We start from the raw sequence: 21,613 nt of genomic DNA, 5'->3' as shown, positions 1-21,613 counted from the left end.
AGCATTTTAAGCATTCTTTTTTTTAATTCTGTTTTTCAATTAATTACAGTATCAGATGACAGTTGTGAAGTATTTTTTTATTTATAAAATTTGATTAGAAAAATGAAATGAAATAAAAAATTTAAAAAAAAAAACTAAAAGCAAATGTCAGTGTTTTACCTCAGATCTAACTGAAGGAAAGTAAAATTGCAGATGGTCAGAAACAGGATGAAACAGTATGTATGGAGTCTCTTTCCCTGACAAAAGCATCACTGTATATTAAATATAAAAATTAGCCTGCAAAAATGAATGGCAGAAAAAAGTCCATTATAAAAGCTGTAAACAAAAAGGTTCCTTTTTTTTTTTTACATCAGTACTTCCTCTGGTTGTTCCCTGTTTCCAGACTTTTCCCTGATGTGATCTCTTTTAACTCCTCTTCTTCATGAGCTTGTGGCTTTATGAGCTTGTGGCATGTATTTATTCTGTTTCCAACTTATGGGAAGCATGCACCCTTCTGTAATGACAGAAAGAGAGGTAAGATATCAACACGTTGCATATGTAATTGTGGTTCTACAACAAAGTGGTGGAACACCAAGGCAATTTGCTTTAAAACTAGTGATGTTTCCAGGCTAATTACCTTGTGAATGTGACTCAATTTGGGCAGCTTATAAAATGTCCTTGCCATATTATGCTCATCTCATGTACTTATGTATTTTTGTGTGGTGGTCATAAAGCTAGTGTTACAAACCTAATAACCCAAGCTTCCTTATGTTCCACATCACTACCCTAGTTTCAGAACTGGCCCGCATACGGGTGTGATGGTCAGATGTCCACAAAATTTTGTCCATATAGTGTGTAAACATTGTACACAGGATGTGATCATGTTACAGGGGAGAAACCATTCATATACTAGGTACTGTATACCAACCTTCACTGCTCCAGCTGCCTGATGAAGCTGCATCTTCATGCCCACCACTTAATGTCTCTAGCCTTAGAGCTCTAAGTCCAGCCTGTACATCGAAGGACCTCATATTTCTGTGGAGTTATGGCATAATAGCACAGCAGAATTACAATTATGAAAGTGAAAAAACATTGAGATGTAGTATAAATAAAAGACTGAAAAACCTTTTGCGAGGCCTGTTAATGCTTCTCAGATCAGGGAAGAAAGAGTAGTTGCCTCTTTCTTGTTTGTTGAGCTGCTCTGCTTCTCTGGACTGCTCAGTCCCCAGTACTGCCTGACCTGCTGAAGGTAAAGGTCTCTTGGTCAATTAGGGTTCCAAATCTAACAATAAAAATTATTTACAATTTGATTATGCATTTGTTAAACACATATTGGAAGTTTTCCTCCAAACAACAATGCTTCAAACAATAGTGCTATAGTAGTGGTATAATATAGTATAATAGTGGTATAGTGTTCATGCTTGTTTTTACTCTATAATCACTTTAAAACATAATAATTAGATTTTACAGTTTGGAATAAAAACACGGGTGATGCTGAAAATAATTCACTCATAATAATCATTCACTCATCTTTATTAATCTCATTATCCTGAGCAGTAACACTTGGCACTAAGTGAGGGAATTCACCCCAGATGGGTGATGCAAAGCAACTCAAGCTCAGGACTTCTCATGTACCCATGACTCTGGAGCTGTGAGGGGGCAATGCAACATGCTGCACCAAAAACTGAAGTCATGTTCAACCACCTCACCAAAACCTCTGTTCATATGAACCAGACTCACCCAGAACATTTCTTTTATGATTGGTCCTCGGAGTGCCCATAGTGTTTGGTATTTCAGGTATGTAGGATTCAAGTGAAACTTTGGTTGACTGTGGTGTTCTTTTCTGCCTGATATTGTACTGGTTGAGCGTGTGGGCCGGGGAGGAGTAGGCTGAGCGGTTGAGCTCTAGTTCTTTAACAGATATGAACTCAGGAACAACCCTGCAGTGGAAAGATATAGTTGTGACAGTTGTGCAAAAATAAGACAGAGACAAAGACCAGGTATTAATTTGATGATTACAGATTTTAAAACAACTTTCAGGTCTTGCCAAGGGCGTCGCTAGACCTATTTTACCGGGGCACATGCTCTAGTAAAATAACATTTCTTATTTGAGTTCCAAAACTTGTTAAAGCAACACTTTACCTATAGTACCTCTTAAAAAATAAGTTCAGAGGTGTGCTCATTGACTCATATTTTATTATACATTTTATAATCCTGTAGATGGATATGCAAAAGCTATTTTTTTTTTTTTACAAGGCAGAGGTTGAAAAACATCATGTTACTAGTAATAAAACAAGCTATCTGGCTACCATTAGTTTGTTCACAATTTTGTAGGTTTGTAGCTGGTTTCAAAATATGCCTAGGTTTTCCAATGATTTCATTACCTCATTTTATGTAAATGTATTTTCAGTGATAATTATTAAAGCTATTCGAAGGAAAGATTCGCATGTTAGTAACTTGCACGGTGCACTATGTATAGCTGTGAATAGTCATTAAGTGTGTTGAGATGGCTCTACTGTACATGTGGCTGAGGTGCACAGTGTGGCAGAACAGGCTTCACCTTTGCTGTCTAACTAGTAGAAATGGAGGAGCATTGTTAATTGAGTCACAGTAAAGTGATTGTAAAGTAAAGTTTTGCGTAAATGAAAGATAGATGCACTACAGGAGAATACTCAAATAAATGTTCTTTAGGCTACCCTTATATTGTTTTTCATATGTGTGGAATGCAGAGGACATATGCCCCATGTGCCCCAGTAGACATTTTTTCCTGAGCAACAACCCTGGGCTCTACAGTATGCAATAAGCATGTACTGTAAAGTAATGAGAATGAACTTACCTATGCAGTGCAATTTTTGAAACGGCGGACCTTCCTATGATAAAAAAACATTCATTACATTCATTTTAATATTGAAAACTATTTTAAATAGCACAGCAATAAAATTGATAATGAAGTCGTTTCATCGAATCTGGTTTGTAAAAAATGAGGTGACTTTCTGCAAAATGGTGAAGGAGTCCAGACGTACCTCTCATTCCCGGGTGTGCTTTGTCATCCTTGTTGAAAAGCATGGGGAACTGCTGAATAGGCAGACATGATAATCTGTGGGGAACTGCAGTGACACAGTGGTGCTGTGCTTGCCTCCGGGTGTGATTTATTAACCTTCCCGTTTCATCTAATAAGGGAGGAGAGTAACCTAAGCCATTCTTGAGAATGTAAAGAGGAACAACAGTTAAAAGCAGATAAATGGCAGATAAAAGTTGAGTTGTTTTTTTTTATCTAATAGTTAATTCCACAGCAGAATTATTTCAGATTAGCCACATGAACCATGGAATGTATAATAAATACCACAGACCATAACTGATAATTCCTCTCATTATAGGTTCTTTTAAACTATATGTGCAGGAAACGAAAAAAGTTTTTTATATCGTAATGCCAAGGTATAACAGGTTCCACATGCTTCTGTTAGAAAAATAATACAATACAAACAATACGTATACAAGTCATGATTTGTTTTGCTTGAATCAAGATTTTGCCCTTCTTAAGATGATGTTGTAATCATTATAGTAATAACTAATAAATATACTAAACAACAAACCTTGTCTTTCTTGTCCTCCCAAAAAGTCTCATGACCAACAAGACTGACACGTGGAATAGGATGTGTGATCCAGGTCTTTCCAGACTGATTAATCCTCACTAACTGTGCCTAAACATATAATCATATTTTTATCTTTATGACTGAGTTAACATTTTAATAAAGGTTTCATGTATAATATCATATTTTTGAGATATAAGTTAATCACATTTGGTTTCTGGTTCTTCCCCTCTTTCACTGGACTGATTTTCTCTTGCATTCTTTCAATCACTTGATCTTCATTTGATGTTATTCTATCCTGGCAAGGCAAAAAGAAAAACTCTCTCAAAACTCACAGAGCACTGTGACAATATGATACTGGCCTTGTGAAGCTTACTGTGATTTTGTTGTCTCTGTGAAGGGTCCTGGATTTTGCACTCTGTTGCACAGCCCCCTGCTGTCTTAATCTATTCCTTTCTTTTCTGCTCCGTAAATGCTTCTTCTTGACTTTTATATCCTTGGCAAATCAAGAAAATAAATGTATATATATGCATAAATAAACAGAACCAAAGGGGTTGATGACACTATGTACACTAAACAATTTGAACAGTGTACCTGGTCTGTGCGGTTTAAAAGATGAGCAGGCAGACCATCTGAGTCTGTGCTATTTGATCCACTTGTACTGTGACAAATCAATGTGCATTGTTAGTGTCAAATATTACATTTGTAATAAACATCTACAAAACATTATAGTAAACTGGCCTTTACACCTTATAGTAAAATCTGTCCACTCTGCAGTCATTTTGCCACTTATCCCAGGCAGTTAGTTTAAGCCCTAAACTACCACCATGAGAGACTCATACTGTACAACCAAAAATGTTCAGTAATGTTTGCTCTTTGGCTCCAATATCATGAAAAGGGGATTATTCAGATTTTTGTGCATGCAGATTTTTCTTTAACCAACAGAGCAATGTGCCATATATCTTTGTCACTGTCATGTAAGTATCTGATAGGTTAGGAGATTTTGCTAAAACCTTCACCCGCAAGGCAGGCCTAAAGTAATACTTTCACCCTTTTGAGCCTTGAGCTTGATATCATTGAGCATTGTTATCTATTCCTATAATCTCCGCTCATGTTTACACATCTCAATGAGAATACATTTCAGAATGTTTTGATGCAGGTTTAAGTGATTTAGATAATTAAAGTGCTTTACCTGGACTCAATGTCCACATCAGTAATGCCATCCAGGCAATCCACCTCCCTGCCCAGCTTCCGCCTGATCTCCTGCTTCAGCATAACCCCAAGTTCCTTTAGACAATTTTCAGTCTAAAAAAAAAAAAATAATCAAATGCAAGCATTTTATACTCAGATTGTTTTCTTGTCTCAGTTGTCTTTGTAGTGTCCTATTGGAAGAATACAGTGTTCACATGACTGCAAGACTAAAAAAATTGAAAAATAAATAACCTTGGCTTGGTCTGGGTCACAGAAGTCAAGGAGGGTATCACATAAATGGTAGCCCATAGACTTCAGGTCCCCCACTGAGAAATGAGTTCCTCTTCTGCCTCCTTTGTATGAGAACAGCCATAGTAAATTTCTGAATTGATCCACACTTGATTGGCAATAGCATAACACAATTAAAAAGAGAATTTGACGTTTCCCTCTCTTATACACCAATCAATTAGTTGCCTAAACGCTAATTGTAACAGATCAGACAGTGCAGGTGTATTATGGCACTATATGACAAAAATAAACATGGCTTTTAAGGGCCTGACAGAAATTTTTCATTTTGCAAGTATCTTTACCTAAAGTGGAGCCTCCAAAGGTGGACTCCATAGTATAGCTGTTTCTGATCCCAAGCCTCCACATTACAATGCGACCAGTGCCTTCTTTCCCTTTCTGCATCTTAAACTTACAACTCCTGAAAGAGAACTAGAAATAAGAAATATTAAATACGAAATAAGACAAAGACCCACTTTTAATGCATCTACTAATCTAAACTGCAACAGCCTCACAGTATTCTTACCTTGTCATTGGCATTTTTGCTCATCATCAGAGGAAAGACTCTCTCTTGAAGATGTAGTGAGGTATCCTTACGGTCAGTGCAACCATACATGAATACATTGTTTTTTCTGCTGTGGCCATGAAGGTCACAGTATAGCACCACTTCTCTCTCAGCAAGCAACCTACAGAGTTAAAGCAATGCACTTTAATTTAATATGCATAACATATTGATACACTGGCCTGTAACCATTAGAGAATATAACCATTAAACCATTAAAATGTAAAACACACATATGCTAATTCTACAGACAAATACAAAACTCACTCACTTAAATCAGACTATCAGACTACTTTTCACCAGCAGTTGGACGAAAGTACTTCCATGTCATCTTTACTGATATTTATGACATTTCTATTCTCATTGTGTGTGAGTTATGTTACTTACCGTTTCACCATGTTGCGAGTGTACCATACACATGGGAATGACTCCTTAAGTAGAGTACGATAGTTGCGGTTCATATCACGGCCTGTTAGAGAGCAGCGGTAATTTCCAACCACCACTCCATCAGGGTTCAGCATTGGCACTATCTGTAGTGTAGCAGATTTTGTCAAACAATATTGAAACAAATGCACAGTAGCACATACACTTTGTTTAAATTGTTGATCATTTTTTACTTACTAACCTTGAAAACAAAAGTTTCCCTCAATAGATGCGCATCGGGTGATTTACCCAACAGAAATTCCAAGAAGCCTTGCATCATCCATGAGCTGTTTGTTTCTCCTGGATGCACCCGTGCTGTTACTACCACTGCTTGCCTGTTTCTTCGCTCTTCCCAAGTGCCACATGGTGCAGTAATAGTCAGGACATATACAGAATTTCCTGCCAAGCTTCGACATAGTACACGCACTTTACAGTACATCGCCCGAGCTGGGTCTGAAGCCACACCTTGCAGATAGTGTTGTAGGTCCGAGTATGTGTATGGGTAGCAGTGAGCTAAGTAGCAGGTATCATTTTCATAAGGAAACTCCAGTGTCCAGGTGAGTGAGTAGAGTGGATGGCTCTCTTTTTCACTCTCATTCCGGTAATACCTTTCATTAAAATGGATGGTGGAATCAATGCAGGGAATCAAACTATATTTTAAATACAATTACAGTGTGATTGATAGATTTAACAGCCACGTAGGCTCACCGTATGTTGTTGCCTGTACGATACCAACCCTCTCCCTTGCGGCAGGCACCAAGCTCAGAGTACAGCAGTGGGCGCATACCAGCTTCATACAGACTGCTGGATTTCATCAGGTTGATAATCGTGAAACGGTACGTGACACCAGCCTTCATGTTCTTCACACGGAAGTAGAACCACTGTGTGTGCTTTGTGGTGTACATGTCATTGCGCAAAGTGAGCTCATAATCATAATGGCCACTAAGAAAAAAAACAACAGAGCAAAAGGTTTGTGAGAGCTAAAATCTAGAACTGCTGAATCCATGAACGCCTTCATGATTGATAATAACAGCTAGTTAGCAAGCTCAAATAGCTACAATATATGATGAAACAAACTAAAAGAAGCTGTGGTACAAGCCTGGAATATCAATACAAAAGAAGAATCCAATGGTTTGGTGATGTCAATGGATCACTGGTTTGATGCAGTTTTTGCAAGCAAGAGATATATAAACAGATATTGTTTTATTTGATTTAGATTTTACACTTTATTTATATGTTCCTATATTTTTGTTCCTATATTACAAGGTGGTCAAGTTATTAAACACATAACTGAGAATTTCATTAAATTTAGCAGGAAATCTGATTTATTTTCTCACTTTTAACATCAATCCCAAATATCTTTATTGTATACCAAAATTATATAAGTGCCTTACTATTTCAATACTTTCAAGGGAGCTGTATATATGTAATGTATATATGTGTATATGCTTGGACTCTATTTCAGTTTGCTACAGTAGTTATCCAGGTGTAGATGTGTAGGATTCCTGCTTTCCCTGTTGGGTGGGAAGGTTTAGATTGCAGCTCTGCACCTTAGCAATAGAACAAGAGGGAAAATCTGTGTTACCCACTTACATTTTAACTGCTTTTTGAAGATTACCACTTTCGAATCTTGACTCAAAACACAGGGTCGGTGTCTCTTGGCTGTCGGCAGAAGATGTGAAATTCTTTATATGCCTCCTGCTGCCCCCAACACGTGAACGAGTGAAGCAGGACATTTTTGTAGCTTAATAAACACATAGAGAACACAGAAAGAAAGGTATCATGAGTAGTGGTATTAAATACTCACGCACACACATGCACACACACACACACACACACACACACACACACACACACACACACACACACACACACACACACACACACAGAGAGAGAGAGAGTTCTGATCACAGGGGGTTTTAAACAGTATCTGTCAAAAAAACATTCTGAAGGTTAAGTGTTACCAGAGTCTACACAATAAATGGTGATTCCTTTTTCTTCTCCTACTGGCATAGGGGATTGTTCATAACCTGTCTGTTGATAAAATGGTTCTGGTTCTGGAGGCTCCCATTCTGTATCAATAAATAGACATGTAAATTGTTGTTGAAAGAACCAGGAAACAGTGTTACAATTTTTTGGATAAAAAGCATAAAGAATGAATACCAATATGATGGATTTTATCACAGACAACTTCACATTCAATTGGCCAGCAAACACCCTGGAAGGGACGGGAAATGGAAGGGATAGAAAAGAGGTCGAGTGGTTCCCTCAGGCGTGGGATTGGTTTTCCACCATCAAGGTCAATTAGTAGCTGCCTGGTCCTAAGATATTTCTCCATGTTGAAAGAGACTAGATACGAAAGTATACAGCAATCAAAAGCAAAACAAATACACACACCCTAAAAGAACACTATAAATAAGGAAATAAATTAAATATAATGTGTTGAAATAATTAGATTTTACGTAGATATAAATGTTTAAACAATTGCACATAATATTTTGCTGTGCACACCTTATCTACAAATATTAGTCTTTTACTGGTCAGTTATCAGCATCATTTAATCAAAGATGATAGATTTCATTTGAGGTAACTGAAAAATGTGTAATTTCCTTTGTTATGATGTTAATATGATTCATTTCAAACTGACTGAGCTGAGGATATTCTGACTGAAGTACATGTGTTACAGCAAGCTATGTACATTAAAAGGCAAATGAGAATTATACATTTGATGCAATGATTTTATGACATTTTAACTAAAATAAACAACAAAAAATTTACATTGTCCCTGATGTGCCTGTGGTTGTTCCTCATCCATGTCTGTGCTGTCAGCAGTTGAATGGTGAATATCTTTGGCCACAGAATCGTGCTTGATGTCCCATAGTCTGCCTGCTGAAACATTTTTCTGCAGAAACGTGGATCTCTGGCCTACAAAAAATACATATTCAAACAAGCAATATAAACAGTTGTTTAATTATCTATACTATACAAGTAAAGATCACAGATGCATTTGAGCACAGACCTACCTTTAAAAAGTCCATAATGCTTTAAATGCTGCAGAATGAAATTCTCATAGGGATCATCTGAAGTCTTAATGAAAGAGAAAAAGAAAGATTCTTACACACACACTTACTATGCACATTATTAGGAGCACTATTGTAACACTAGACAGAGCCTTTTGTTCTCTCAAAACAGCCTGAATTCATCATAGCTGAGATACTACAAAATGTTATATGAGATTATGGTCCATGTTGACATAACCACATCACGCAAATGCTGCAGTGTTTTCAGCTGCACATTATGCTGTTAATCTCCCATACTACCATGTCAAAAAGGTGTGATATTAGATTCAGACCTGGTGACTGGGAAGGCCACTGAAGAACTGATTTTCATGTTCATTACGTTTGCTTTGTGTTCATCTTTATGATGTTACTAAATAGGCTGTGGCATTAGGATTCAAGATATTATTGATTGAAATAAATTGTCTCAAAAGTGCACCAAAAAACATGTATACACTTTATACCACCTCCACCAGCCTGGATTGCTGTTGGGTCCATGGATTCAGGCTGTTGGTGCCACATTCTGACTCTGACATCAGACAAGGCTACATTTTTCCAAACAACACCTGTCGAGTTTTTGTAAGCCTCTTCTCACTGAAGCTTTTTGTTTCAGGCTGACACAAGTGGAACCTGATGTGACCTTCTGCTGTTGTAGCCCATTTGCCTGCAAGGTTTGATGTATTGTGCAATTCTGAGATGTTTTCCTGTACCACAATTGTACAGAGTTGTTATCTGAGTTACTGTAGCCTTTCTGTCAGCGGAAACCAATCTGATCATACATCTCTTTTCATCTCTGTCATTAACAAGGCTTTTCTACCTACAAATGCTGCTTGTATGGTGGGTTTGTCTTTATTGCACCATTCTGAGTAAACTCTAGATACTGCTTGTGAAAGTCCCAATAGATTTTTAAAAAAATTAATACCATGGTAAAAATCACTGATCACTATACTGATTGACCACGTATCTAATCATCATTGAGTTTACCTCCCTTTCCTTTGTATTTTAAACATAACTTGAAGCATAACAGAAAAATAACTTATTTTATATATAATATTTAACTGAATATAGTCTAACAATGCGGTCCCAGTTTTGTGCCGAGTGAAGCTTTATGGACAGATTTGGAAAATCTTCATATCCAGTATGAATAAAAATAATAATAATAATAATAATAATAATAATAATAATAATAATAATAATAATAATAATAATCACCTGCATATCATCCCCCGATGTCCAGCCGTGTATAAAGCCGACCTTGTCAACTAAATAGACAACCTGTTTATTCTTCCTAGCTCATTAGCTTAAGTTAGCTACTTATGTAACATAGATAAGTTAATATTAGATACTATATTCCAGGTAGTATTCTGGTATGCTGAGCATGTTCACCCCAATTACTTTGACTTGGATAATAGTCAACAACGGGCTAGCAACAAAGCTAACTAAACAAGTTCTTTTTCTAACCTTCTCATAGTTGCTAGGCAAATGACGTCAGGTTTAGCGTCGTTTCCATGGGAACCAGGCGAGTTTCCGCTCCGCGTTCATAAATGGAGCCAATAGTAATGTTATAAAATGGATAGAATATATATATATATATGTATATATTTTTTTTTAAATTGTAAAAAATAGTAAAGTAAAATTTGCTAATACTTACCAGCCGTGACACAGCACAAATTATTTTTTTTTACTTATTTAGCTTTACTGATAATACTTAATTTAACATATAATTATTATTAATAATAATAACAATAATAATAATTATTATTATTGTGATTATTATAAATAATAATCACAATAATAGTAATTATTATTATTGTTATTATTATTATTATAAATAATAATCGTTTTAATGAGCTGGTTTTAAAGACTTTTTGTGCTGATTGCCACTGAACAATTCTTGGATAAACTGAAATGTTGACTGAACTCATTAATGCTCCAAAATCTACAAATGCACCAAAATCCAGTCCAGACTGTTTTAACAACAAATGGGGGACTAAAATCATATGTTCAGAAGCATATATGAGTGATTTGCCCATATGGTGTAGCTTGAAGAACAACTACATTAATTTATGGTTGTTAACCTGTTTATTAATGCAGGTCCTTTACACTCCCAGTCTATGAACTGTACACCTGTACATTTATGCATTCAGCCAATCAGCAGCACAAAGTAATAAATCACACACATAGGTCAAATACTTCAGTTAGTGGATTACCAGTTCAATCCCTGAAACAAGTATTTAATTATTTTTCAGTATATTTATTTCATGGTCAGGGTCATAGTGGTTCCAAAGACTAGCCCAAGAACACCAAGGGAGAGGCATGAATTTTATTAGCCAACTTTTACAGCCCAGGTCCTCTATAGCTGTTAAAATTATTTCCATGGACCTACTGAGTTTGTTTATTAACAAACCACCCAATTTCCACCACTGAAAAATCATACAACTCAACCACTAAACAATTTAAAAAAAGACTACATATATCCATAACCTTACAAGAAAGCACTTTTTTCAGTTAAACAATCATACTGTATATCGACAGAATGTGCTCATTCAGCCTTAAGCAATTTAAAACCGGTTATTTTTATAGCTCCTGTGGTTATTCCCTCTTATCTAAACACCTGGATTGGTCCATTATCTGGTTTCAAAAACCTACAAAACACTACAGATCCATAAACATTGCATTGTTCAGAAAAAATAAAATCATAATTACACAGGTGGTATAAATGTGTTTATTATTTACAACATAGCAAACATTAATGGAGTGCCCCATCCCCATTTCCAGTAAGAGACACATCAATACAGAACACTTAGGAACAGCATGGCTGTAGATGACTGAAATTTCCCATACTGAAAATGATATTCTAAATCTGCTTATAAAGTGTTATTGCAAAGCCTATACCCTGCACAACATAATCCACTGAAATATAAAAGAAATTTCACCTAAAGGTTGAGTACTTATATTCAGGTCCTTTAACATCCTAAATAATTGATCACCACAGAAACTTTGGAGAAAACCAATGTTTTCCACCATGTGCAAATGTGTATTATTTAAACACTTTTAGTGGATAAAGTCTGGGACACAATCATAAGATTCTAGGTATCAGAATCATGGACATTAAAAAAAGCATTAATCCCTACAGTAAATGGTCTTGGGATCAAAGACTCATCATCATGGAACAGTATGTCCAAAACATCACAATTTGCCATGATCTATAAAATTACTAGTCTCAATATCAACACATGCTAAAATAAAAAAAGAAGGTGGTTGCTTTGCAATTACCATGGACCAAAGTTGCTGACTGTGAAAGATCTAACAAAGAACAATAACAAAGTACTTTGTACACGGAGTTATTTTTACAAAAAGAAATAGGAGCCTTTGCCTTTTTGCAGAAAAATTCACCACTTGACTAGAGGTCATAGTATAAAAACCATTCAGTCCACACTGTGGAAACAAAATGAGAAATATACAGTCCAAAAGAAGTCCATTCCACTCTGAAGGATTAATGCTACGAACTCTGCATCATCTTTCTCTTCTTTAGCAACCTTTCTCTCCAATCATCAGGCAGAGCCTCAAAGTTGGCATTCTTCATTGCCTTTCCCCTATAAATGTGAGGGAAAAACCATTTGACTACAAAAACATGATTGCTTAATTGAAATTCAAGATAGATGTTTTTTAAATATCTACAAATAAATTAAAAGCAGGATCAATGCTGGCTGTTTTTTATTTCACTTACGAGGCAAGCTGTTGATGTTTCCACTCTTCAATGCGCTTGCTGTTTAGTTGGTCTCGATCTTCGTCACTAGAACTGGATTTCTCCTCTTCATCTAGTTCCCTCTGGATGCTCTGCCATTTTTTCACTAATGATGGCATCTTGGTCTTGCTCTTCTTCATCTTTAAAAAAAAAAAGAAAAAGAAAGGAAAAAAAAACTTTAAATCACACTGCACCATGACATCAGTGGAATGTTATCAAGCCCAAAGATCAAGAAGAGTATGTACAAAGCAAGTAATATGATGGTGTGTGTGTGTGTCTGAGTGAGAGATAGACAGAGACCTACCTTCTCCTTCTTTAGCTTCTTCGTTTTGTCTGTAGGCATCTTTGTGGACACTGGTTCAACTGGAGGTTGGGGTGGTGGAAGTGGAGGTTGTGAGGGTGTGGCTGGCATTGGAGGAACTAGAGGCTCTGATGGAAGAGCTGGTGTAGCTACTGCAGTCATCCCCCAATAAGCATTCGCAGTGATAATAGGGGCTGTAAGATTATGGAGCAAAATACATAATTTAAATGATTAAAAATTATTAGATTCATTCAGCAAATGAATGTTTAAGACCAGATAAACTTATATGGATCAGTGTTTTAATGTCGTTCATCTACCTGCTGTGGCGGTAGGCTGAGTGTAAAGTATGGCACTGCTTCCAATAGTGATGGCTTTGTTCATCTGTTCTGAGCCTGGAGCTTTCCTCTTCTGGGCTTTAGTCACAGGTGCTTGAGTCGCTGCTGCTTCACTGGCCTAGGTGAAGGAAAATACTTAATCACAGAAAAATACTGAAACTATCAAAATACATGAATTATATCAGAAATAAAATTACTCTAAATTCCTCTGTTCCAGGGGCAGGTGGCTCAGCATCCTCATCTTCCATTTCTACCTCCTCGATCTCTCCATCATCGCTGAGAGGTGGAGGAGGGGGTGGAGGAGGAGATTCAGGAGGCGGTGGTGGTGGAGGTGGTTGTTCTGCAGGAGGAGGGGGAGTGTCTGGAGGAAGTGGAGGTTGAGGAGCTGACCAATAAGACTGGGTTTCTCCAAAGGCAGTTTCTGTAGTAACAAACATTAGTGGTCCTTTAATGCAATCAGATGTTTCACCACCATTTTTAACATTCAGGACATCTACAGCATTAGACTTGATCAAATCACACCAGACTGTAACACAATTACATCAACAACAACAGACTTTAGACAAAACTTATTTTGTTCAGATACTCAAATAATTAAATAACATGTGGTCAAAAACTGGCTATCCTTTTTAATCTGCAGATTTCCAATATTGGTTGTTAAACTGACACCTACCTGCTAGACCACTGGAAGCCTCTGGAGATTGTTGACCTGAATTTCCCTGACAAACTGCCGAGGGCTGGGGTGGCTTTGCATCTTCGTCTTCTTCCTTCACTGCTGGAAACTCCCACTGAGAGGCACTGGTCCGGTCATTCACATAGAAGTACCGCCTGTGATCTCTAGAGGTGGAGAAACAAACACACAACACTGTCTTACAAGCTGGCCCCTTTACGATGAGACCCAGGGAGACTTAAACGGAGCAGGGGGTCTCTTGTTCCCAGGTGAAAAATGTTGAGCAGGGCTATGCATTAAGCCCAAGAGAAGAGCCAGATTGGATGGGGAACACTGGTGAAGAACCCACCTTCTGCTCAAAAATCAACAAAAATTACAGCAAATCCTGAAACATTTATTGAACAGTAGTCATTGAAATACTCACACAGACAAAAACCCACTGAGATGCCTTTGAGAAGACATCTTCAGAAGAGGGTAAAGGAAATAATATTTATACAAATCATCAAATGTTGCATGGATAGAAATAACAGTAAACAAAGTAGATTGGTCTGACCTTCAGGCTCCCATGGCAAGGCACCGTCTTCGCTTTAACAGATGCTTGTGTGCTCCCATGTAGTCACTCTGTCATTCACTCTCCCATCATTTTGGGTCAGTCCTGTAAAGTTCAAAGCTCTTGCACTTGCAAGCACCTTCCTAAGAGCTAGTGGACCCTTCTGTTTTATTTGGGGGGGTGAATGGGCTCATCTCTTTGGGGCTCTGTTGCTTTCAGTTGGGTCTTTACAGACGCTTCCTTATAACACAACTTTGGATCTTTCTCCTTTGGCGACATTTCCCAATACTACAAACCAGTCAAGTATTTACCATATCGCAGAGGTAAAGTAGTCAATAGGCGCAAGTGTGGGGTGGGAATTAAGAGTTTTTAGGGAGGGGTGTGGAGTGATAAAGATGTGAAAGATAAGGAGCTCGTACCTGTCCCAATGGCAGGACCAGCCCTTGGGAGTGGCGTTAAGTTCGTAATGTTTTATGTGCTCAGCAGCTTCCTGCAACCTGCGGCGTAGATAATTTCCATTCAGAGCACCTTCTCGCCAATCTGCTATCCGCGTCTAGAAGAAAGAATATACAACAAAGGACTCAATAACAATGAATCTGTGTTTTATTTAAATTAGGTTATTTCAAATTATAGTAATGTATTACTACACATACTAAACCTAGGAAAAGTACACTTGCAAAGTTTAAAGCAATAATATCTACCTCCGTTTGTAACAAAAGCAGTTGAAAGTTGGAGATGGTCTTTTTGTCAATTCCCAAGAATTCCATTTTGCTGGTCAAAGTATTGGCAAGCTCTCCAATCTGAAACTGAAAGCAATATCAGGAAACTGAATACCTAGTAACAAGGACAACACTTGATTCAAGATTTGTGGTATTTGACCTATTAAGTTCATCAAATTGCTCTATATGTAATCTTTACCTTGAGGTCTGCTGGATCCTCCTCTTGAGGTTTAGGTACAGTTTTTTCCTGTTCCTTTTTGTCTTCCTGTTTCTCAGCTGTTTTGGAATGTGCTAGAAAATAATAAAACATACCAAAAAATACCCCAAATTGGTGAAAATCAGCTGCTGTGAATTTAGTCTCTATTTATAGTGAGCAAGACCAGGGCATAGCAAATCTACAAACATTTTATTCACTACTTGTCCACATTATGTTCAATAACAGTTACTAATACCATGCCATAGTGAGATCTGAAGAATATAATGTGCAAATCTTACGTATGTCTAATGTTTAATGTGTGGTTACCTATCTCCACAGCCTCTGCAGTGTCCCATTCTACTTTCTCAGAGCCTCTGCTGTTTGAGTCAGGACTTTGTGCCCGGATAAAAGCCGTTTTCCACTTTGTCTTCTTTAAAAGGCCCCGAGAACCCTCTTGACTTGCCTCAGAACAGGGGCTTGAACCACCAGCACTGCCATCACCTTCTTCTAGAGCACGAAGTTCAGCCTGGGGTATAAGAGGAAAGTACTGCTTTAGAAACTTTAAAGAGAAAATAAAATAAAGGATAGCTAATATTAGGAAATATTAGGGATAGAGGAAATTAGGGATAGCTAATATGGCAAAGTTTGGATGTCTTAAAATAACAGGATTAAAGATTAAATATTACATAATGAAAGGAATTTTGCACAAATCGAGAACTTAAAAATATCATCTAGTTATTGATTGTTTTAAGTATAAAATTCAATGCAATCATATACAAAATTGGGGATTACTTAGACATTGATATCCAAGTATAGATTATAGACTATACATTACCAATAATAGCAGAAATACCCAAGATTTATGTAGCATGTTTTGAGAGATTTGCTTCTTCATATTTGAAAGGGAACAGGAGTCCTGATCACACTATACCTAAAGTATTTAAGTAGGATATTACTAATTAAATATATGTTAGTGTCGTACCTTTTTCCTCTCTAATGCAAGCTCCAGTTCCTTGGTATCCTCCTCCGTCTCCTCTTCTCCCTCTGAGTTTTCTCTAGATTGGTTTCTACTTTGCTGATTACACTGAGCAGGGCTTTCTCCATCACACGGAGCAGGAGATCCTAAAGGTGCCACTCCCTCAACCTCCGGAGAATTCTCCACCTTGTCGTCCATCGCCAAAATCTTCTTTCTCCATTTTTCTTCTGCCTCTTTCACTTCAACTGGTATTAGAGGTGCAAGGAGCGATGCAGCTACCCCTTTCCTCTCCTCCTCATCACTAGTTAAAGCCACCACACTCTCTATTACATCCTGTGTAAAGTCAAAGAATTAGGAATTAGCTTGCATATAATACTAATTTAACCAAACTGGAATATCTAGGAATTAAATAAATAACAGACGTAGAGACAACATAGTAACCATCTAAATCTTGCCTTCTTTTTTGGTTCTGGTTTCAATGCAGTGACAGCCAGGGCAGAGTGTTCAGGATAACTCGCTGCGTTAGGCAACACCTCACTGCCGTTAACAGATGAGCTGTGAAATATGAAAAGTGTTCAGTTGAAATAAACTGTGATTACATTTAAAATAAGTCTTCTGCAAAATATCTTGATTATTATATATATAAAAAAGGATTAAAGTAGCATCCCCACTTTTGACAGAAAACAACAAAAAAAAAAACAAAAACAAAAAAAAACACTTTTTGATAACATGCCATTTTTGTTAACATTTCATTTCAAAGCTTACCTCACGGAATACTGCTGTAGACTTTGCACCTGATCGGCCAGATAGTGTGGAAGTTCCCAGACTACCTCATTAGTCTGGGTGTTCCAGTAGTAGTAGCAACCTGTGTTCTCATCCCACACCTCCTGCCAATCACCCATTTCAACCCCAGCTAAAGCAAAAACATACACACAAAGTCCCAAGTTTAATTTCTGGATACTGTGTCAAAATCTTACTATCTATTATTTTAGAAAATATGTTACACAATAACCACCATCTAAGTAACAGCTGTCATCAACAAATAGCGCCTTCAATTACTAACAGAGGTCTAAAAGATGTCATAATGAAGCAACAGCAGCAAATAATGAATTGGTTGGACAATAATACATAGTGTCTCTGTAAAAACTTGTTTCTGTTATTTCGGGCTATTTATTACCAAATATCTGGCACATCCCTAAAGACAATAAACACATTCATATCAATATTTTAAGACTGAACTTTCCTATTAGCTTTAACAGTGGAAATCAAAGCCTGGCAATTAATTTCCTCACCTCCCACCAGAGAATACTGTGTATTATACTGAAATTCCTGTGCAGAGCCGTTCTGTGAATAAGAGTGCTGTTCTGTCTTGGGTTCAGGGCGAGGAGGGGTAGGTGCTGGAGCAATGGGCTCTTCCTTTGTATCATCATCGGTCTGGGCTGGCTGAGTGGTGATAGCATCAATTTCCTGCAGCAAAAATAATAAATAAATACTCACACATATCTAGGATAAATATTTAAGAAAGTCTCTACATTTATGATTTTCAATTTGAGTAAATTAAACAAAGCAGAACACCAAGACTTTATTACTTAACAACCATATCAGGAAAATGAAGTACAATATTACTCACAGCCATAAAACTTGCAAGTGTACTGTCAATGTCTGCAGAGCGATTGAGCTTTGCTTTGGCAGCAGAACTGCTTGCTTCAGATGCATCTTCTTCCTCACTGTCCTCATAAGCACCAAGCAAAGACAAGCCCTCTGAAAACAAATCCATGGCATGTCAGTTCAGAATCATTTTACACTATACATTTAATGTAAAAGATTGAATAACAATATAAAAGATGGACCCACTAAAGAAAATTGGCTTGCTATTACTTCTGAAATGGGAAAACCCAAAGGCTGAGATTTTAAAGAAGATATTTTTAAAAGCAATCAGATGGATATGGTCCTTGTTCCCTGGTTAAAGGTAACCATCTTTCCCTGATATCTTGTATGTTTATTATTGTAACTTGTACATACCCAAGAATCTAATTCTGTATTACACTTACAATCTTTCATTCTTTAAGTACGAGTTATATGGTGTGTGAAATAGTTATATTTGATGTCTGATACTCTTTAAATACTGTCATTTAATTTATTTAGGTTTTCCCATTTTGCTTTGTTAGTTGCTGTGCTTCAAAATGGAAAACCTACAACTTACGTATCAAGTAATGTTACAGGCAATCGTCAATAAATTCTTTACTCACGTGTTGCCTTTACGGCTGGGGTCTTCATGTCCATGTTCACCTCCCTGTATACTCCTTGCCCGTCGGAGCCTGTATTATTCTCAGTCTCCCCTAAAAAACAAATACACAATTTCTTGAAAACCTAAACAAAGACATTTTGCTATTAAAATGCACAATACAAGGAGCAATGTTGTATTTTAAATTAAACCAATTTACACTTTGGCTGTAAAGGATTTTTATCAGCCGTCCAACATTCTGTACAAGTCCCAGGAGAAAAGCGTCTGTGCACTAGATTCTCTTTGCAAACGTCCTGCTATAATCACAAGAACCCGATATCCAAGAGTAGCAGCAGCACAGGTTATCAAAAAGACACGTGTGAGTGCACACCCTTAAAAGTATTTTATTAAATAATACATACCAGTGAATTAAACAGTATGACACTGACGTAGGTGACTTCTTAAAGGACATACTATTTAACCTACTATTTGCATACTACGTAGAACACTAGCACATGGATTTTGTCAACTTGCATTGAAAACAGACTAAGTAAAATAAATTATATTATTTAAATAGGTTCTTAGTTTAGAATCAGAAGGAGCTTTATTTTATAGTATGCTTCCGTATACAAGGGATTTGATTTAGTGTCATACGCTTCCAGTACACAGAGATGACAACACAGACAATAAAAATAAGATGAGAATAAAAAAAAAAAATACAACATAAATAAAAATAAAAATCCTATGTAAATACAAATAGACAAAAAATCAAAATTGAATGTACAGTTGTGCTATAGATTATAGAATAGAACAGAATGAGATGCAGGGATGCACTAGGATGAAGGTGGTAACAAACAAATAAAAGATTATTGCACATTGTTATTGCTTAATGCAAAAATTAAACTGTTCATGAGGTCGATTGTCTGGGGGAAGAAAGTGTTCTTGTGCCTGGTTGTGCTGGTATTTGCAGGTGACTTGGATGTGAGGGACCCAGAGTGATTTTCTGAGCCATTTTCCTCACTAACAGTTGTCGAAGACTGGACAGAGGAGCACTACTAAGCCTTTCAGCAGTCTGAACCCTTCTCTGTAGTCTTCTGATGTTGTAGCTGAGCCAAACAGTACAGTTCACCGAGCTGGATTTTTTCAGCAGGGAGATTAGAGAGACTAATAAAACATTCTAACTTAATAAACACACAACTTTGATGATAGTCGATATATTGATCACCTCATTTAAAAAAAAAAAAAAACACCCCACATTGAGAATCTCGGTGTTACAGTAATGCTAACTTTCCTTTGCAGGGCACATAAGCACGTATACAGCTTTGGGTTAGCAAAACCTTTATTTCCTCGTTGGCGTAAACAACAGCTCAAAAACACAGACGAAATGCTTTTGATGTTATTTTAAATAACAAAAATCAGGGTTTTTAATGTGCTTCGTTTTTTCCCAATTATTTATTTATTTACGAATTTTGCTAGGATACACTGCCTTTTTGTCTGCTGCTAATCGCTACATGCTAGCAGCGTTAGCAAGCTAAATGCATTACACGACATAGATATAAATCATCCTATGACCGAGTTAACCCCAAGTGTTTCCTGTTTACAATACAACACATTAATAACCATTCGTTCAAACTAGTTATCTTCAGCTAGTTACATTTTCCCCTCTAATATTCGGTCGGTTGTGTCCTAGCTTTGTAAATTAGCTGCCTAGCTTATTGACATGAGCTAGCGTTGTTAGCCAAAGTGCCATGCACTAGCCGGATAGATCTGGCCTAGACAAGACACGGGTGTGTTCTTAATACGTCTTAATATTTAAACACATACTTCTGACTATACGTCTAAACTATCTGAGAGATCAAATACACACTTACACACACAAAGGTGGATATTTGCTCACCTTCCGACCCAGATCCCAGAGTTTCGTCTCGACTTGTTCCTGAGCCGCTGCGTAGTCCTGGCGGTGAGAGCTGTAAAATCGTCCTGCGGCTCGTCCCTGTGCGGCTTTTCTTTCCCATCACTGTGTGCGAGTGCCAGCGCTGATAATGGAAGCCGAGCTACTGGCACAACATCAGCTGCACTGTTTCCCTGTGAAGGCAGCAACAATAAAGCGCTTCATGCGTCTCCGGAATAAAAGATAAACCACCGCAACATTTACAACTTTATTATTACTTCTCATGCAGCCTTGTGACGTCACCCAAAAGGATATTTACGTTGCCTTCGTGCACAATTATTGTCATAGATTCAACGCCAAATTAATTGGCAGAGGTAATAAAAGTTCTACATACATATGACTTTACTTAGTTTTATGTTTATTTATTTACATCTTTATCCAGAGTGACACGTTTTTATTTCAGTTTATACAACAGCAATTAAGGGTGAAGGTCCTTGTTCACAGACCCAGCAGCCTGGTGGACCTGGGATTCAAACTCATGACCTTCTGATCAGTAATCCAACACCTTAACCACTGAGCTACAGTTATGATTTGTGAAAGCTGTTGCAAAACATTCATTTCGTGACCCTCAAATATTTCTGTGCACATTCGGATGTATATTTGGGGTCATTATAATTTTCTTAAACTCCTGATAGAGGCTGCTATGGGGCGTTGACATCATACAGGTATACTCACTTTGAGTTACCACTTTATCCATGATGGTGGATCTGAAGGCTGGAATACACACCGTGCAGTAAAGCTGTTCATCACATGGTTTTGGGTTTAGGAAGTTTTTGAGTTAAGGAATTGACCATGGATTAAATGATAAATCTGAAATGCATCACTGCCTGCTATAGTGTCAGAATGAGCTGAAGATA

At 37.3% G+C, this 21,613-nt stretch overlaps 2 protein-coding genes across 7 annotated transcripts; both read right to left on the bottom strand.

The window, feature by feature from the left end:
- Nucleotides 1-62: 62 nt before the first annotated feature.
- Nucleotides 63-10,558, bottom strand: agbl2 (AGBL carboxypeptidase 2). 4 transcript variants are annotated; one of them, XM_027173553.2, is made up of 23 exons: nucleotides 10,299-10,557; nucleotides 9,054-9,117; nucleotides 8,809-8,955; nucleotides 8,194-8,379; nucleotides 7,995-8,102; nucleotides 7,624-7,774; nucleotides 6,739-6,972; nucleotides 6,233-6,638; nucleotides 5,995-6,137; nucleotides 5,572-5,731; nucleotides 5,351-5,477; nucleotides 5,013-5,113; nucleotides 4,762-4,874; nucleotides 4,164-4,230; nucleotides 3,946-4,065; nucleotides 3,778-3,867; nucleotides 3,573-3,680; nucleotides 3,003-3,180; nucleotides 2,816-2,849; nucleotides 1,720-1,919; nucleotides 1,105-1,219; nucleotides 908-1,014; nucleotides 63-493 (listed from the first exon to the last, which is right to left on the bottom strand). In XM_027173553.2, the coding sequence occupies exons 1-23, from the start codon at nucleotides 10,302-10,304 to the stop codon at nucleotides 420-422; spliced, it is 3,039 nt and encodes a 1,012-aa protein (XP_027029354.1). In that variant the 5' UTR covers nucleotides 10,305-10,557; the 3' UTR covers nucleotides 63-419. The 4 variants fall into 4 exon arrangements, with proteins under 4 accessions (XP_027029354.1, XP_047676108.1, XP_047676109.1 ...); XM_047820152.1 differs by having other exon boundaries at nucleotides 1,105-1,222; nucleotides 10,299-10,556; XM_047820153.1 differs by lacking the exons at nucleotides 7,995-8,102; nucleotides 8,194-8,379 and having other exon boundaries at nucleotides 1,105-1,222; nucleotides 10,299-10,556.
- Nucleotides 10,559-11,797: 1,239 nt separating this feature from the next.
- On the bottom strand, nucleotides 11,798-20,955 carry fnbp4 (formin binding protein 4). Of its 3 annotated transcripts, none has more exons than XM_027173307.2 (17): nucleotides 20,703-20,955; nucleotides 18,831-18,920; nucleotides 18,212-18,342; nucleotides 17,874-18,048; nucleotides 17,347-17,494; nucleotides 17,037-17,136; nucleotides 16,588-16,914; nucleotides 15,933-16,131; nucleotides 15,609-15,700; nucleotides 15,392-15,490; nucleotides 15,110-15,243; nucleotides 14,144-14,307; nucleotides 13,668-13,891; nucleotides 13,453-13,588; nucleotides 13,139-13,329; nucleotides 12,817-12,974; nucleotides 11,798-12,682 (listed from the first exon to the last, which is right to left on the bottom strand). In XM_027173307.2, the coding sequence occupies exons 1-17, from the start codon at nucleotides 20,818-20,820 to the stop codon at nucleotides 12,589-12,591; spliced, it is 2,580 nt and encodes an 859-aa protein (XP_027029108.1). In that variant the 5' UTR covers nucleotides 20,821-20,955; the 3' UTR covers nucleotides 11,798-12,588. The 3 variants fall into 3 exon arrangements, with proteins under 3 accessions (XP_027029108.1, XP_027029107.1, XP_027029109.1); XM_027173306.2 differs by having other exon boundaries at nucleotides 15,392-15,496; nucleotides 20,703-20,954; XM_027173308.2 differs by having other exon boundaries at nucleotides 15,392-15,496; nucleotides 20,677-20,803.
- Between the last annotated feature and the right edge of the window lie 658 nt (nucleotides 20,956-21,613).

Source organism: Tachysurus fulvidraco, chromosome 10 (assembly GCF_022655615.1).
Source record: "Tachysurus fulvidraco isolate hzauxx_2018 chromosome 10, HZAU_PFXX_2.0, whole genome shotgun sequence".
In the NCBI taxonomy this organism is placed as follows: domain Eukaryota; kingdom Metazoa; phylum Chordata; class Actinopteri; order Siluriformes; family Bagridae; genus Tachysurus; species Tachysurus fulvidraco.
This window is presented reverse-complemented; position numbering and strand designations above follow the sequence as displayed.

What these genes read in the sequence shown, in the direction of transcription:
- agbl2 (XM_047820152.1), bottom strand. An exon ending in GGGAAACTTTTGTTTTCAAG is followed by an intron (nt 6,138 to 6,232) that starts GTTAGTAAGTAA and finishes GCTACACTACAG; the next exon opens with ATAGTGCCAATGCTGAACCC. An exon ending in ACAGAGACAACAAAATCACA is followed by an intron (nt 3,868 to 3,945) that starts GTAAGCTTCACA and finishes TTGCCTTGCCAG; the next exon opens with GATAGAATAACATCAAATGA.
- fnbp4 (XM_027173306.2), bottom strand. Translation starts at nt 20,820, where the DNA reads ATGGGAAAGAAAAGCCGCACAGGGACGAGCCGCAGGACGATTTTACAG. An exon ending in AGGATCCAGCAGACCTCAAG is followed by an intron (nt 15,497 to 15,608) that starts GTAAAGATTACA and finishes TATTGCTTTCAG; the next exon opens with TTTCAGATTGGAGAGCTTGC. An exon ending in AGAAGCTAAAGAAGGAGAAG is followed by an intron (nt 12,975 to 13,138) that starts GTAGGTCTCTGT and finishes TTTTTTTTAAAG; the next exon opens with ATGAAGAAGAGCAAGACCAA.